A 17,854-nucleotide genomic window follows, 5' to 3' on the forward strand; every position below is an offset into this window, starting at 1 on the left:
TGGCCCCTTCTCCATCCCAGGCCTGCTTAGACACAGGCTGGCCCCTTCTCCATCCCAGGCCTGCTTAGACACAGGCTGGCCCCTTCTCCATCCCAGGCCTGCTTAGTCACAGGCTGGCCCCCCTTCTCCATCCCAGGCCTGCTTAGACACAGGCTGGCCCCTTCTCCATCCCAGGCCTGCTTAGTCACAGGCTCGCCCCTTCTCCATCCCAGGCCTGCTTAGACACAGGCTGGCCCCCTTCTCCCATCCCAGGCCTGCTTAGACACAGGCTGGCCCCTTCTCCATCCCAGGCCTGCTTAGACACAGGCTGGCCCCTTCTCCATCCCAGGCCTGCTTAGACACAGGCTGGCCCCTTCTCCATCCCAGGCCTGCTTAGTCACAGGCTGGCCCCTTCTCCATCCCAGGCCTGCTTAGACACAGGCTGGCCCCTTCTCCATCCCAGGCCTGTCGTGAGTTCACCACACATGTCACCAACCTTCTTCGGGAACAGAGCAGGGTGAGGCCTGTGTCCTCCAAGGAGATGGAGCGCATGGTGGGCGTCATCCACAGCAAGTTCAGCGCCATCCAGAGGCAGCTCAAGCAGAGCACCTGCGAGGCTGTCATGACCCTGCGCTCACGGCTCCTGGATGCCAGGTCAGGGCTACATGCCACCGGGTTTCCCAAGGGTTGGTTCTTAGGACTTCTAAGCAGGATCAGTGCTACCTCTGGTGTCTGCCTTGTAGTTTTGTTTAAGATTGAACTGGGGACTTTGTTCTCCCTACCACTGAGCCCCACCCCAGCCCTGTCTTGGATTTAAATCCATGCAGAGGTCAGCCAGGCCTCACACACCTTCCCTGGGAGAAGACCCAAAGTACTAACTGCTGGTTTGTTTTAACCTGTGTGTGAATGGCCCAACGTGGGCATCAGAAGACAACCTCGGGTATTGGTCTTCACCTCTTACGATGTCTGATGCTTTCCACTGTGTATGCCAGGCTGGACAGGCTAGGAGTGTTCTGTGTACTGCCCATCTTGCCACAGGAGCACTGCAGCCGCTGACAAATATGGCTCAGACTCAGGTGCCCATACTTGTTCATTACCCACTGCGGCGTCTCTCGAGCCCTGCATGGCTGTTCTCAAAACTGCAGAAGATCAGGAACGAGAGGTGGCTCAGCCAGTAAAGTGTTGGCCATGCAGACAGAAAGACCTAGTTTTGTGACCTAACACCCACATAAACACAGAAAGACCTAGTTTTGTGTACCTAACACCCACATAAAAAGCAGGTGTGGGCCAGCAAGATGACTCCATGGGTAAAAGAACTTGTTGCAAGAGTCTCAAGACCTGAATTAGATTCCCAGGATGACCAGAACCTGTCTAAGGATCCTGAATGTGTCAAGTGTGAGATTGGCAGAGGAGCAGTAAGCAATGGCTGGGACCAGAAGGCCTTGCATAAGTGATACTTAGGCTAAACTGGTTTCTTAAGAAGTGTAGCATCCTGTATACTGTTTACAGGGGGGAAATAGCCAGGTTTAGCAGAGAGCTAAATCAGACAGTTTTGGCAAAGGGAACATGGGACACCTCAGACAGATGCTTAATTAACCAAAGCCCAAGAGGAAATATTGTGTCCCCAGAAGCTGCCACCTTGACTCCAGCATCAGACTGGCATTTCCAAGTCCACTCCTGGACAAGGACATGGAACTATTTAGTGTTCCCTTTGTTCTTTCATCAGGGTCTCTGAGAAAGTCTTGGATTGGTCTGGTTCTCCACACCAGAAGCCATGATGGACAGGGGGAACCAATTGCCAAAAAGTTGTCTCCTGACCTCTCCCTATCTGCACAGACACACACATACACAGACACACAGACAGACACACATACACAGACACACATACACAGGCACACATACACAGACAGACAGACACACAGACACAGGCACACAGACACACATACACAGGCACACATACACAGACACACAGATAGACACACATACACAGGCACACATACACAGACACACATACACAGGCACACATACACAGACACACATACACAGACACACAGACAGACACACATACACAGGCACACACACATATACTAATAAAGCTGCTGCAGCTAGGCACTGAAAATGTGGAGATGGTGAATCCCTGGGGCTTGCTGATCCGCCAGTCCAGCCAGATCAGTGAGTTCCAGGTTCAGTGAGAGACTAGTGGAGAGTGACAGAGGAGGCACAGGACATCAACCTCGGCCTTCACACGCACACACACACACACGCACGTGCACACACACACAGGACCACAGGACATCAACCTCGGCCTTCACACGCACACACACACACAGGACCACAGAACATCAACCTCGGCCTTCACACACGCACGCACGTGCACGTGCACACACACATAGACTGCCAGGAGATATGGATGTGAGGGCCATGGCGAACACCGCAGAAGGAGGCTCTCTATCTGCAGGCGAAAGCGGCGGAACTTCAGCAAGCAGGCCACTGAAGTGCTGAATGAATATTTCTACTCCCATTTGAGCAACCCTTACCCCAGCGAAGAGACCAAAGAAGAACTGGCCAGGAAGGGCGGTATCACGGTGTCCCAGGTGAGCCTTCCTGCCCCTGGAAGAAGATAAGTCTTATGAGGAAGACTTTAGATGACATTACCTAAGTCGAGGGAGGACTCCTGGGGACATTATTTAATATGGGGGGAGGACTCCTGAGGAAGTTACCTAATGTGTGGGAGCACTCCTTGGGGAAGTTACCTAATGTGTGAGAGGACTCAGAGAAGTTACATAATGTGTGGCACTGGCCATGTGTGTCAGCCTGGCATGGCTTGCACTGAGAATTAGAACATTGGTGGGGACCCTGCTCTCTCTCCTGGGAGGAAGATATGAGAGCACCATGGCAAGATGTGGAGTCTCTGGTGCTGGTATGAGTTCGAGGCTCTATAGAGCCATGTGCTTGCTGCAGGAGCGATGTATGGTGTGAGTTTCCTTGGGTTGTGTGGTGGAGTGAGATTCCTGACTCTGTGGCTTGGCACTTGACCACCATTGTCTTTCTTGGAATTGGAGGCAAAGGAGAGCATGAGCAAAGGCCAGCATGCCGAGAGAACATTCCTGAAGCCTTGCGGGTGAGCTTAGGCAGCAGGCAGGCAGTGTAGGCAGTATGACTGCAGAGGCAGGTCTGGCAAGGCCACAGGCCACACAGGCACAGCTACCCTGTCTCTGTCACGCCAGGAACAAAGGCCATTGGCACATTCATCACCACAGCCCTCGGACATGCCCTGGTTCTCCTTGCTTCACCATTGGAAAGGTTGTGTACCCCCTTAGGTATCATCCTCAGCCCTTAACCCAGGCTGCTCAAGTCTCTGTGCCAGTGGCCCAGGGTCACGCAGAGGATCCAGGCACAACTGTTTTTAATGGGGCTGCTGTAGTGTCCTCAGAGCAAGACCAGAGCCTCTGCTTGACGTGTAAGCCTGGCTTACTGCTTGGGCAGCAGGGACATTGTAGTAGACCAGCACCGCTCACTGCTGTGAAGAGGCACCACGGCTGCTGCAACTTCTCTAAGAGAGAACTTTTTCCTGGGGCTGCTTACAGTTTAGAGGATGTGTCTATTTCAGTTATCATGGTGGGAAGGGCGACAGCATGCAGACATGGTGCTGGAGATGGAGGTAGCAGACGTGAATGTCACACTAGGCCTAGCTTGAGCATCTGAGACCTCAAAACCACCCACAATAACACGCTTCCTCCAAGTGACCTAATAATGTCACTCCCTGTGGGCCCAGCACTCAAACACAGAAGTGTGTGGACCATTCCTATTCAAACACCACAGACAGTGTGAGAAGCAGGCAGATTCACCCCAACCCTACCCCTCACCCCTGTGCTCCCTGTGCCCTCCAGGGAGCAGAGTAACAGGTTTTAAAGGCCTTATCACGTTTCAGGGGCTCTCCTTTTGGATGACATGGGCCCTAAGGAGTGCCCAGAACAACAGTTGTATGCTAGAAGCTCCACCCCACTTTGTCAAACCCATGAGATATTAGGACCCACTAAAGTGGCCTGCCATTAGTTGAAGTGAGGTTCTGAATTTGGGGTGCAGGTGAGTTGGGGTGAGTTGAGGTTCTGAATTTGGGGTGCAGGTTATGTGGTGTGGTGTGCCTCAGAAGTCAGGAGGAAGAAGAGACTTTTAGGGCAGGAAGCGTTTTCTATTGATGTCAGGGATGTCTTCAAGACAGGATCACCTCAAGCTAAGGAAACCCAAGGGGAGATGGACAAAGGAGCTGAGCTGAGGGTAGGGGTGAGTCTTCAAATGGAACCCCTAGAACTGATTTCACAGCTGCTCCTCCAGGGAGATGGGGTCTCCCTGTTGGAAGCCTTTCGTTCCCACTTAGCAGTGTCTGAAACCCCTGACTCATCCAGACTGAGACTCCACTCCTGTCTAAGCTGCGTACAGGAAATAGCCTGTGTCCCAGCTGTGCAGGAAGGTCACTGCACCCAGGGACCCAGTGGAGCTGAGCGACACAGAGCCTTGTCTCCAAAAGGAAATTTGGGGCTGGGACTGTTGGTACAGCCCTTTGGTCCCAGCATTCGGGAGGCAGAAGCAGGTGGATCTCTGTGATTTCGAGGTCAGCCTGGTCTACAAGAGTGAGTTCCAGGACAGCCAAGGCTACACAGAGAGACCCTGTCTAGAAAAAGAAGAGGAGGAAGAAGAGGAATGAATGAAAGAAGAAAGAAGGAGATGGGAGGAGGAGAAAGTAGTTTTGAAGTGAGTTGGAGAGCTGGTCAGTTTCAAGAGCACTAGGAAGATCTCAGCACCATGCAGTTCACACCATCTGAGTCCAGTCCCAGGATAACCAATGCCCTCTTCCCTCCTCTAGGGCACCAGACATGCACATGGTATACATATACATATACACACACTCAGGCAAAGCACGCATGTTCATAAAATATGAAATAATCTTACAAAGAAAAAGCAGTAAGCATGAGATGTAGCCTAGTACCGTCCAAGCCTGTGAGTAAGATGGTCACCCTCCTTTCAGAACAGGGAGCTATGCTGTTCTGGAAACTGCAGTTATTCGGGGCCTCTTTCCTGTTTTGTTAAGTTAGGTTAGATTTTGGTTTTGAACCAGATCTCACTCTAGCTCAGCCTGACCTGGAACTCATTATGTTGCCCAGTATGGCCTCGAATTCACAGTAATCCTCCTGCTTCAGCCTCCCCACTCTAGGATTACAAGTGTGAGACATCAAACTGAGTGTCTTTTATTGTAGTGATAGTTATTATTTTTATATTTATGTATTTATTTCTTTAACTGTGTGTGTGTATGTGTACCCCATGCGGTAATTCTTGTGCCTATCACTGCAGGATGACAACTTTTGCAGTTGTTTCTCTCCTTTCTCCATGTGGGTCCTAGGAATTGAACTAAGGTTCAGTTGAACTAAGGCAGCAAGCACCTTTACCTAGTAAGCCTTCTCGCCAGCCCCCAACTTCTTTTTGTTTGTTTGTTTGTTGTTGTTGTTTTGGTATGGTTTTGGCTTTTTGAGACAAGGTTTCTCTGTGTAGTCCTGGCTGTTCTAGAACTTGTTCTGTAGACCAAGCTGGCCTTGAACTCCCTGTCTCTGCCTCCCAAGGGCTGGTATTAAAGGTGTGTGCAACCACCACAGCCACCACCAACACCCAGCAAGCATGGCCCACCCCAGGACAGCATCCATTATTTATCCCCAGGTCTCTAACTGGTTTGGCAACAAAAGAATCCGGTACAAAAAGAACACAGGGAAGTTTCAGGAAGAGGCCACCATGTACACTGAGAAAACATCCACAGCCACCAGGGCCCGGGGCCCAGGGGGACAGCCCAGCCCAGGTGACAAGGCCATGGCCCTCCTCGACTGTAAGCTCTCTTTTCTGTAAGCGCTCTTACAAGAGCATCCTCTTAACCTCTAGGGCCACTGTCACCCACACAGGCCTGGGGGATGAGCAGGCAGTTAGATGCTCCAGGGAGTCAGATCTAGACTCTTTTGTGATGAGGGCCTGAGCAATTGCCACCCAGAAATCCCTGTGACTGCTGGCCCATCTACTGTGATTCCCACCCCAGCCCCACCCCATCATCCCCCACCCCACCACGCTGGCCTGACTCCACCTACTTCTCACAGGTTCCTGTGGCCCCTTTCCCCTGACCAGTGGAGGTGACATGGTTCTCACCCTGCAGAGCCTGGCCTTCCTTCAGCCCCCACCTGGGGGAGTCTACCTCCAGCCCCCGGTGAGTCAGCTGCAGCCACCCGCGGACCCCTCTGGGGCTTTGAGGAAGTAGAAGAACCCTGATGCCTCTCTCAGAAAGAAGACCCCAAGGAAAAGTGGGGTCATTTAACATCTGGACTTAGACCTACCTGTCACTAGGGACTGGAGACCGGGGGTGGGGGGTGTTTCACCCTGGAAGGGCAGCATCTGCCAGGCTGTGGTTTGGTAACTGGGGTCTAGACAGTCAAGAGCCTCAAGAGCTTTGTCTCAGAGTGTCACCCGAGTCCTTTTTAGGTCCTGTAACCTCCCAGTCTGTTCTGAGGGTCTGGCTGAAGCCTCCCCTCAAGGACTTGTGAGGGCACCACATAAGCAGAGTGAAGCCTGGCGTGGTGGTACTGGCCATGGCCCCATGAGTCCCGGGGGCTTCCCAGAAGACCCCTCAGAACCAACCCTGGAACTCAGGACAGTGGTAGGCCTGGCTGACTCTGGCCCTGCCTGCCACCACCATGAGTCCCAGCCTAACACAAGCTGCAGGCTACAAAGCAGTCTGGGCCTGCTTACATACCTGGAGCTAAGGTGCTCCTCAACAGAACTGGCCGGCAGGGGTGAGGGAGGAATTGGAGCGAGACAATAACCTGCCCTGCCCTGAACCAGCACACCTGTTGTCAATCATACCACTGAGTGGAGCATCCCACCTGAGCCTTGTTGGAGGGAGGCCACTTGTTGGTTCCCGGCAGCTTGGTAGGTAGCTCAGACCTGAAATAATCACACAGAAACTATATTATTTAAATCACTGCTTGGCCTATTAGCTCTAGCTTCTTATTGGCTAACTCTTATATTAATTTAACCCATTTCTAGTAATCTGTGTATTGTCACGAGGCTGTGGTTTACTGGGTAAAGTTCTGGCGTCGGTGTCCAGTGGGGCTACATGGCTTCTCCTTGACTCTACCTCCTTTCTTCCAGCATTCGGTTTAGTTTTCTCTGCCTATCTAAGTTCTGCCCTATCAACAGGCCAAGGCAGTTTCTTTATTCATTAATGGTAATCACAGCATACAGAGGGGACTCCCACATCACCTCCCCTTTTCTGTTTAAATAAAAAAGGTTTTAACTTTAACATAGTAAAATTACATATCTACTTTATCTTTTATAATAACTAAGGAAACCTGTAACTATAACTATAAATTCTTCAACTCCATCAAAGACTCCAGAAGGATATAATATTACCTAAGTAAACAGGAAGTACATTGTAAGCAGCTTCCAAAACTCTAGAATTGACAGAGACATCTTGCTGCCTGGACAGTCACCCAAAGTTCTTCTGTACCATTGGGGCATCTATCTTCAGCCTACAAGTCAATAGTATCCATACCATCCATGAAGCAGGAAATTTGAAGATCTCTTCTGCCTTGCAATGGCAAAGTCCACCAGTTGCTTTCTTCTGTGTCCTGCAGAATGTCTTGCAGACTCATTCATGAAGCAGGAACCCCAAAGGATCACCTCATCTTTAGGCAAATTCAGCAGTCATTTCTCTGCAGGTCCTGCAAGTCCAGTTCATCAAGTAGCCCAGGCAAGAGAAGTTTCTTGCCCGAATGGCTAGCAAACTCCATAAGGAGCCTCTTTGATGTCCATCTTCCTCTTAAAGTAACTGGTGCTGCCAGGAGCATATGTGTCCTAAATTCTTAAATATTTTAAATGCCATATTCTGTAGTCTTTGAAAGGTTTGAAGAATATCTATCTGAAATACATCGCTGTACATCTAGAAAATCTGACTAACATGACCACCAGCTTGACTATTACAGATGGCTCTTGACCTTATTTCTTATACATTATTTTTTTAAATAAGCTGTACAAACACAATACCTTAATCAAAATCAGAAATACATATACACAGTATAACAAAATTGACCTTAAATTTGTATCAATAAACTAAGATCCATACCAATGCAAATCTCTATAGCATATCCTTCTTTAAATGTAAATAAACATTTATAAACAATATTTGGGAATATAGGTGTAGTTTTCTCCAAACTGCTCCCTGCTCTTTATTGGGCAAAATGATTTTTTTAGGGTGTTCATGGCGACCTTTCAGGGAGTCTTGGTCCATCAAACCATATTAGTCTGGAAGCAATGCATGGGTTCTCATCCTCTGTGGAAACAAAAGAAAACCGGCCCTCTTTTCCAAAGCACATATCCTTAGACTCAAATTTTGAATTCAAAATACCTTTGAAATATATATGTTAGCTTAGCTTAGCAGTCTCCAGAATCAAATATCTCTCTGCAGTCAAAAAAGTCAAAGATAACACAATACATAATCCAGACTCTGTGAATTTTCCATCTTTATATGGCTTGTTTTTACTCTTACTTTTTCTACAAGTTAATATTTTTTTATCTTTGTTCCTTTAATCTATGACTGTCTGTACTCTCTCTCTTTAAAGACTATTTTATTTTTAAAAAAAACCATTTACTTCTTTTTATAATTCTCTGTACTCTTTTATTTCTCTCTCCCAAGCCTATGTACACTCATCCAACACTGTGACCCATTTAGAGGTCTTTTATGTCTGAATCTGTCCTATTGTGTATCTGTAATTCTGTCCAGGAGCGCTTCTTAAAATGCTAAGCCCTTCTTATGAACTTAAGCTGCTGCATTGCTAGGGAAAATATGGCACCACCTGCTTGCCCTACCCAGTCCAGCTCTGTGGAGCTGTTTGTTGCCTCTGAGGGCCATGCTCATAGCCCCACAGCCAGTCTGTGTTGCCATTAAGCAAGTTGTAGCAGTCTGTTCACAGACCCCAGTCAAATGTTCTGTAGCCGGACCTCCAGAAAGAGGGAGAGTCCACGCTGGCAGCACTACCCAGAAAGCTGTCATTTTAAAATGGCTTTTTTTCTGCTTCCATTGAATCAGGAAAACCGCTCTTAAAGGAGCCATGGCACACCACCAGCAAACAGCAGGAAGCAGTGTTAAACTCTGTATTTTTGTGCCTAGAATTCCTTTTCAAGCTCGCTTAGGTTTTTAAGTGGATTTTAGTTTGCCACATTGGCGCCGATTTGGAGGAGAGAGCCGCTTGCTGGTTCCCGCTGCCCAGAACCGAAATAATCACACAGAAAACTATTAATTAAATCACTGCTTGGCCCATTAGCTCTAGCTTCTTATTGGCTAACTCTTATATCTTAATTTAACCCATTTCTAGTAATCTGTGTATTGTCACGAGGCTGTGGTTTACCAGGTAAAGTTCTGGCGTCGGTGTCCAATGGGGCTCCATGGCTTCTCCTTGACTCCACCTCCTTCCTCCCAGCATTCAGTTTAGTTCTCCCCGCCTATCTAAGTTCTGCCCTGTCAACAGGCCAAGGCAGTTTCTTTATTCACAGTACACAGGGGACTCCCACAGATCCTCCTTTAATTTTCAGCTAAAATATGATCCAGGCAGATCCTTTGTTTGTTTGTTTGAGACAGGGTCTCTCCATAACCCTGACTTCCTGAAACTCACTATGTAGACCAGGATATTCTCAAGTTCACAGAGGTCCTCCTGACTCTTCCCCCTGAAGGCTGAGATTAAAGTAATACACCATCATGTCAGCCCCAAGTCAACACTTCCCCCTGTTCACTTGGCTCCTCTTAGAGGTCACTCTAGCAGCATGGTCTCTGTCCATTCCCTACTGCTTTCAGCACATGCCTGCCACACCTGCTCTGCTTGATACTGTGTGTGAGGACGGTGTCCCTAGCTCAGCACACCTATCCAGCTGTCCTCAGACAGATAAGCTCCACTGTGAGGAAGGCCTCTGGTCACCCATGAGCCATGGCTCTGTCAGAGGTCACTGTGGCTAGACTCTTGGTTCTGACATCCCTTGAGGCATTTCATGGAGGGGTAGGGGCTCAGTGCCCAGCTCTTTCTGGAACTCGTGTGGTAAGAAGTTGTAAGTGTCTTTGGGGATCAAGGACTAGGATGTCACGTGTTCTCACTCTCACGCTTCCTTTCCAGGCCCACGGCAGCTGGCAGAGGGCCACCACTCCACAGCCAGCCTCACCACCTGCTGGAGATTCTGGTGTGTCTGATTAAGTTTGGAGACCCTGGTTGAGTGCCATGAGTGACTGGCCCTGTATCCTGCCAATGACCTCAGATGCCCTGGCTGTGGCGATACCCTTGGCCTGGCTACTCACCTACCCACCTTGGCACAATTATTTTAACCAACAATTTGTTGGTTTGTTGTGGATCATTCGTCTCAGGCTTCCTTCCAAGCCACCCCATTAAAGTTTTTGACTTGTCTGCATTTTGACTTCCAGTGTTTTTAATCTGGGCTTGTCTAGGTGACAGGTGACAACCTTGATGCCATCACCAACTCTAACACTTCCTGGGTGCAGTGGCATGGTCCCTGCTCCAGTCAGAGCTGGTTTGTATTTGTTTGTTTCTGCTAAAAAGATGTTGGGGTGCTGAGCTTCTGACCATGGCCCTCTGCCCTCTGAAGCCTTCCTTGTCCCTTCTCACAGCCTTCATCTGGCCTGTCCCTTGCCGACCAGTGTCCCTGTGTCCCTGACCCCACCCTCACAACAGTGACCAAGTGCCTCTTTTGTCTACATCCTAGGAGGACCCCATGACAAATGGGGACCATCTTTATCTCTGGGACCTAGCCAGCTGCATTCTGCCACTACCTGCCCATGTGCTGTGCTCTATTGATCCTGAGGACGGAGGATGGCCACTCTCACTCTCCACAGTGATTGACCCAGCTCACTCCCCAGCCCCTCGTAGTCACTCATCTGGATTCAGCGTTGGTGTTGGTGGAGCCGCCCCACGTGCCCTCTCTCTAGCTCCCATCACGGGTATATTTTAGGTTTTGCTGCATTATAGAATGGATCAGAGATTCATTTTTTATGGTGTGTGTGGGGGGTGGCTTCCAGACTGGGTTTCTCTGTGTAACCCTGGCTGTCCTAGAGGTCGCTCTGTAGACCAGGCTGGCCTCGAACTCAAAGATTTTTCTTCCTCTGCCTCTGGAAAGTGGGATTAAAGGTGTGTGTGCCACTGCCCACCTGGCTGCAGCCAGTGTCCTTAACCACTGATCCATCCTTCCATTTCCCAAAGCCTCACTCTTTTTCACGGCTGAGTAATATGTCATTGAGGAAGGTGCTTTTCAAGACAGAGACCCAGCTTAGGTGCAGGGCCTGAAGGCCATGGTCACCGCCACCCTGAAGGCCACGGTCACCACCACCCTGAAGGCCACGGTCACTGCCACCCTGAAGGCCACGGTCACTGCCACCCTCCATACCTTTGGTGCACAGCCTTGTACTGAGTACCTTCCCAGCCACTCTCAGGCTGCATGGAGAAAACCCAGATTCTGGAAGCTTCTCTGGGTGAGGTGAGGCACACGAATAGGTGGTAAAGAGTGTTGCCTTCCCAGAAGCCTGGCGAGAGTCAACATCACTCTGGAGCTATGGACAGTCCTCCATTTGAAGCTCCACGATGTTTTGATAGATAGTTCATTTGTGTTTTAATAAAGAAAGACTGCCTGAGGAGCAGAGAGTAAAACAGCCCCACTGGTCAGCCTTACAGACCAGGCAGCGGTGACACAACCCTTTAATCCCAGTCCTAGAGAGAAATGTAAGACAGGAGTAGACAGCTCTCAGACAGTCTCATTCTGAGATCCCTGGAGGCAGGATCGCCATTTCAGACTGAGGTAGAGATCAGAGCCAGTGGCTGACTGCTTTGCTTTTCTAACCTTGAGGTTGAGCCCCGATGTCTGTCTCTGTTTTTACTGCTCATGCTGTACCACAGTCCCTGTGAGCCCTGCCGATCATAAGTTTTCTTGGCCTCTGAATGGAGAACTGAGTGAGATAGAATTCCTCAGGAAAACTGGCTCAAGGAAGGGAGATCTGAGAAGAGCCATGCAAACGATGCAAATCTAATACAAATTAGGTGAATCATGCAAATTATATGCAATATCGCAGAAGAGGGAGAAGTGAGCTGCTTAGCAAATATAGCAAATACTCTAAATGTGAACGAAGAACTGCATCCCTCTGAAATCCAATCAGGGACCTCCTCAGGTTGCACAGACCTTGTGGTCGCCAGGCTTCCAGGCTGTAGTCAGAGCGCCCTCTGGTGGATGGAGGTAGGACAGCAGCTCACCTATCACCTCTCAATTCTCCAAGCATGGTCGGACCTCCCCAGAGGATCCCCTCAGGTAAAACCTCTGACCTATACTCCCAAGCCTCAGGTTGTTTTGGGGTGATAATAAACAGGAAGGGCCAAAGTTCAGGGGTCCCCATCTCTCTTCCTCTACCAAATTTTTTGGCATGCCTCCAGCTCTTCACTGGGGGATCTAGGCAGAGACCTGAAGAGGCAAGGGTCTCTCTAATAGTGCTTAGTGCTGCTAGGGAAACTCAGACAGCAAGAATGAGTAGGGAGAGGGCCTGCAGCTTACTGGAGAGGGTAGGTTTTACCTTCAAGAATTTCTATTATGGCCGGCGGTGGGGGCACGCGCCTTTAATCCCAGCACTCGGGAGGCAGAGGCAGGCGTATCTCTATGAGCTCAAGGCCAGCCTGGTCTACAAGAGCTAGTTCCAGGACAGGCTTCAAAGCTACAGAGAAACCCTGTCTCGAAAAGCAAACAAACAAACAAAGAATTTCCATGATGACCATCGTGAATGCATTCAAACCCCCTGCTGTGGCTGAAGGGAGTGTGGGGGAGCCTTGGTGAGCAAGCAGCAGAGGCCATGGGGACCTCACAGGCTTAGGCTGCAGTTATGTCTTTAGCCACAAGGGGGAGGAGTCAACCCAAAAACGAAATCCTGTCGCCAGACTCCAGGAATAATCTCAAGACTGGAAGGAAACCCTTTGAGCCTCAGTTTCCCTATCTGTGAGGTGGGGAGGTCACAGGAACAGCCTTCCTGGAGAGGCCAGTGAGCGGAAGCCAGGAAAATGGTTTCAGTATCCAACACACAGATAACTGTAAAGCATGACTGTTGGGCCGAGCCCGAAGGGGCTGAGAACTAGCAGAGACTCAGGTGTTGGAGAGGAGGATGGAAGCAAGGAGGTGGAACTGCCCTTCCTGCCCTAGGGTCAGCAAGCCAGCACTTTCTGAGGAAAGGGGACTCGGGCCACAAAGCAGAGCCATGCAAGCAGATGGGGCAGGGGCGAGGGTCGGCTGCTGCATCCTGTTCTCCCAGACCCGCAGGCCTGCCGCCGCTGCCCTGCCCTGCAGCAGGTGGCCTGCCAGCGACATTCCTCAGTGCCCCGCCAGGCAGCCACTGGGCCTGGCCGCGTGGGCCTCGTATTTTTCCAAGAGCTTCTTCAGCCACAGCCTGACCACAACCTAGATTCCGTAGGACTAGCCACTTTGTGTTTGTGTTCAGCCGGCCAGACAGTAGCAGGGCCAGGCCAGAGCTGGGGCCGGGGCCTCCCAGAAGGTCTGGCTGCCCAGCCTGAGGCAGGCTCTCCTCTCAAGAGAAGCCCTTGTTGGAGCTACTCAGCTGTTATTCCTTCTCTTTGTTGCTTTGATTTGGAGACTGGGTCCCTCTATGCAGCTCTGACTGGCTTCAAACTCACTACAATAGCTGAGGATGATAGAGAATTCCTGATCCTTCTGCCTCTGCCTCTCAAGTGCTGGGCTTGGCTTTTAAACTTTAGAGTCATTTTGGGATGGGGTGCGAGCTACTGCTGAGCCCACATGTCTGTGAGACCCGTTTCTGTGTCCTGGCTGTCCCAGCCTCAATCTCATCTTCAATCCCACAGCAGTGATGTTGAAGCAGGGGTCTCTCAAGCTCCAGGACAATCTAGCTATATACAAAACCCTGTCCCAGTTGACGTCAGGCGTGCCGTGAACATCTTATGTTCAAATGTTGGCAAAGTCTAACCCAATGAGTGCCACCCTGAGAAGTGAGGTCACAGCTGTGTACCCCTAGAGTTTCTGCTGAGCACGGCTTTGCCTCATGCTCCAAACTTGACGCTCCCGGGGGCAGAGACAAAGCCATGGCTCAGAGTTCACCTCTGCCCCGACTCCTGTGCTTGAGACCCTCACAAACAAAAGGAAAACTGAAGTCAAGACTTCTGAGTCCAGTCTGGAAAACTATTCACCCTTGAAAGCCCAGATTGAAAACTCCCTGTCCTCCAGACCCTGGCCCTACAAGAAGGAGCTTTTGTGCCTGTTTTGCCTTGACTTTCTGACTCGGGTTCCTAGGTCTGCCGTAGCTGTCTTGGGAGGAGGGTTGCCCTGTGTACCTGTGTTCTGCACGGGATCCTCACAATGCTGACCTGGCCCTTTGGGGGTTCATGTCTACAGAAACCCTCAGGCAGGAAGAGGGAGTGGGAGCTGTGGCCTCCCCTCTGCCTGGCTCAGCCATGCTCCAGCACTGTCTGGGGCCAGGCAGCCTTTGAGGACATAACTGAGGTCTGGCGGTGCTGCCTGCTCCAGGGCTGAGTCAGCAAAGGGAGGGAGGGACTCGGGCCTCTACTGCAAAAGCAGATGGGAGCTTGAAGGCCTGGGGTTCTCCTAGCCCACTCTGTTCTTGGGCTTCAAGGGGGGGGGGATGTACCCAGGGCACTCAGCTGTGGGCAGATCTGGAGATCCCGAGCTACTAGTCCAGCATCCTAGGCTGAGGTGATTGTGGGGCACAGACACAGGGGAGAATGGTGTGGCCTCAGGGCATGGGGCTCCATAAAGGTGACAGTGCCCTGCCTAGTGCATCCTGGTCCCAGGATGATGGATACCAGCTAGGTGTCCTGAAGGTGCTGCGGGAAAAAGAAGGGATATCTGACTGTAAGAGACAGAGATAGGGTGTGGCCAGGAAAACCTGACCTCAGGCCCAAGGATGGGCAGGCATGTTGGCTCTGACTGACACAGTGGCCCTGGGTGAGGCCATGTCTGTCTCCCCATGTCTACATCCAACAGCTTCAAGTCCCCTCTCCCCATGCTCGTCTCCTCAGCCTGGTCTCTGTTCCCACCCCAAGACCCCATCCCACAGAGGTGCCGTGTATCCCCCACTAGCAGGAGTCACTGCCTGCCAGGCCAGCTTCAGTTCTTGGGGTCTGAGACCAGCACAGCCCCATCCCTGAGGCTGATGAGAGAGACAGACAGTGGGGAAGTGGTGGGTGGCCACTCCAGGAAAGCCAGAGATGTTCTGCCAGGACTGAGCTGTGGAGAGGGGGTGCCGGGCCATGTGGGGAGAACAGACCTCAGTGCCACCAGAGAGGCAGGTCTTAGAAGCAGAGCTCGTGGGAGCTGTAGGGAGTGGAGGTCTGTCCTGAGAAACTGTGTAACTTAGGCTGGGCACCAACGGGAGAATATGAGGTCAATCCCTGAGACCACATGAAGGAGGAAAGAGAAAACCAATTCCACAAAGTTGTCCTCTGACCTCCATACTCTGTGATGTAAACACACCCACACATGCCCAAAATGCAGAGGAAGGAAGGGAGGGAGGGAGGGAGGGAGGGAGGGAGGGAGGGAAGAGAGGGAGGGAGGGAGGGTGGGAAGAGAGGGAGGGAGGGAGGGTGGGAAGAGAGGGAGGAGGGAGGGAGGGTGGGAAGAGAGGGAGGAGGGAGGGAGGGTGAGAAGAGAGGGAGGAGGGAGGGAGGGTGAGAAGAGAGGGAGGAGGGAGGGAAGAAAAGGAGGGAGGGATGGAAGGAGGAGAAATTGTCTTCTAGAGGTTTCTCACTCTAGAAGTTGCTCCCCTCCTTCCATGTCTCTTGCTCGCTTGTCCCTCCAGAATGCACGTGCTGTTCCAGTTGCCCATGCCCTTCCTGTCTCATCTACCCGCCAAACCCTAACACAGCTTCAAGACCCGGTTCCTAGCTGGCATGGTAGTTCACATCTCTTCTGCAGTGCTCGGGGTAGAAGCAGGAGGCCCTGTCTCTAAAAAACAAATAGAAATGGCCAGTTACTATACCCCCCCCCAGGTTATACAGTGTCTGTACCCCCCAGTTACAGTGTCTGTACCCCCAGTTACAGTGTCCACACTAGCTGAGGCCTTCAGCTATGAAACAGAACAGAGCCATTTTCCCTAAAAACAAAGCTTGGGTTGGGTGGTGGCACACACCTTTAATACCAACATTCAGGAGGCAGAGGCAAGGGGACCTGAATTCAAGGCCAGCCTGGTCTACAAAGTGAGTTCTAGGACAGCCAGAGCTGTTATACAGAGAAACCCTGTCTTGAAAAACAAAAACAAAAACAAAAAAAAAAAACAGAGCTTGGTACTTCAATATACTACGTATGCATTAAGGTCCCTTAAAAGCAAGTCCGGCAACTCCAGGGCCACATCCTCGGTGCACGTCTGTCTTGCCATCCTTCCTCTTGGATTCTGCTGTTTTCAGACTTGTTTTAAGTATTTTACTGGTCCAATATTTTTCTCTACATCATGGTGTGAGGAATTTTAAGAACCCCTGGTTCTAAAATTATAAAATCTAAAATGTTGGGGGCAGGACATTGGGCCTTGTGTGCCCTGAGCTGACCTCAAGGTGGCAGGAGCTGGGTCTCTGGGGGGTCTTGGCCCTGATTCCCCCCCACACACACCCGCCAAGGGCGTGTCCTGGCAGCCTTGCTGGGGGTGGAGGGGGTAATGGATTTTCCAGAAGCTGTGGTTGAGGTTCCAGGAGGGAGGCTGGTCTGAGCACCAGGGCAGAATAAAGGCGGAACAGTCTGCCAGCACAGGGCAGCACCCCCTTCTCTTGGAGTCAGTTTTCTCATGTGGAAACTGGGGGTGAATGCTGCCCTGTTAGTTCACAACCCTCTGGGCTCAGCTAGAGGGAGGCTCCCACTGACCCCACCTCACACTAAGAAAGGGTCCAGGGCCAGGCCAGTCACCCCTCTAGAACTTAGCTGGCAGCTAGAGAAGCCCCAACACTTTCTCAAGGAAGGTATTTGGCAAGAGGGTCGGACACCTCATCAGAGGAACAGCAGTGCTGGGTAACCCTTGCCCTGCTCCAGGCAGCTCTGGCACAGCTCTGGGGGAGCAGGTCTTTAAGCCGCCTTCCTGTACAGGTCCAGCTGAGCCCTGGGGAAGAGGCCAGGGTCTGGACTTGCTAGCTGTTGTTTGCTTGTTTGTTTTTGTTTTTCAAGACAGGGTTTCTCTGTAGTTTTAGGAGCCTGTCCTGGAACTAGCTCTTGTAGACCAGGCTGGTCTTGAACTCACAGAGATCCACCTGCCTCTGCCTCCCGACTGCTGGGATTAAAGGCAAGCACCATCAGCACCAGACAACTTGCTAGCTGTTTACTGGCCCTTTGAGACTCACATCCCTCAGGGTACAGGAAGATGTTCCTGGTATGGGTGAAAATGACCTCTGCCAGGAGATGCTTGCCACACAGGGGGGCTCGTGAGTGGCCAGGCCTAAGCAAAGTCTGGAAGTTAGTTGAAGTGAAGACATCTGTGGGGTAGCCACATGGGGAGGAACTGTGGGGTTCACAGGAACTGACCCCAAAAGGGGTCCTGTGTGCTTGGCTGTTGGCCAACCCTCATGGGATCACACAGCTGTCAAAACTTGCATAGTGGGTAATAAAGAAGGGGTGCGTAGGCCCTAAGTGATCGGACCCTGCTTCCGGGAATTTAGACAGACATAGGACTCTTTCTTGGGATGGGGATGTGGCTCAGTTGCAGTACTTGCCTAGTGTACACAAAACCCTGGGCTCCATTCCTGTGACTACATAAAGTGGGCACACACCCATCATCCCAGCACTGAGACAG

General features: G+C 51.0%; 1 protein-coding gene across 1 annotated transcript in view; it reads left to right on the plus strand.

Moving 5' to 3' along the window:
* The window catches only part of Pbx4 (PBX homeobox 4), a 53,173-nt gene extending 42,721 nt beyond the window's left edge, over nt 1-10,452 (plus strand). Inside the window, exons 4-8 of the mRNA XM_041674766.1 lie at nt 443-633; nt 2,438-2,573; nt 5,689-5,824; nt 6,114-6,220; nt 10,173-10,452. Coding sequence (XP_041530700.1) covers nt 443-633; nt 2,438-2,573; nt 5,689-5,824; nt 6,114-6,220; nt 10,173-10,250 — 648 coding nt within the window. The 3' untranslated portion in view covers nt 10,251-10,452. The remainder of the gene's footprint in view (nt 1-442; nt 634-2,437; nt 2,574-5,688; nt 5,825-6,113; nt 6,221-10,172) is intronic.
* The last annotated feature ends 7,402 nt before the right edge of the window (nt 10,453-17,854 follow it).

This window comes from Microtus oregoni, unplaced genomic scaffold (assembly GCF_018167655.1).
Source record: "Microtus oregoni isolate MIOR12 unplaced genomic scaffold, Mior012 000025F_ref0000491, whole genome shotgun sequence".
NCBI lineage: Eukaryota > Metazoa > Chordata > Mammalia > Rodentia > Cricetidae > Microtus > Microtus oregoni.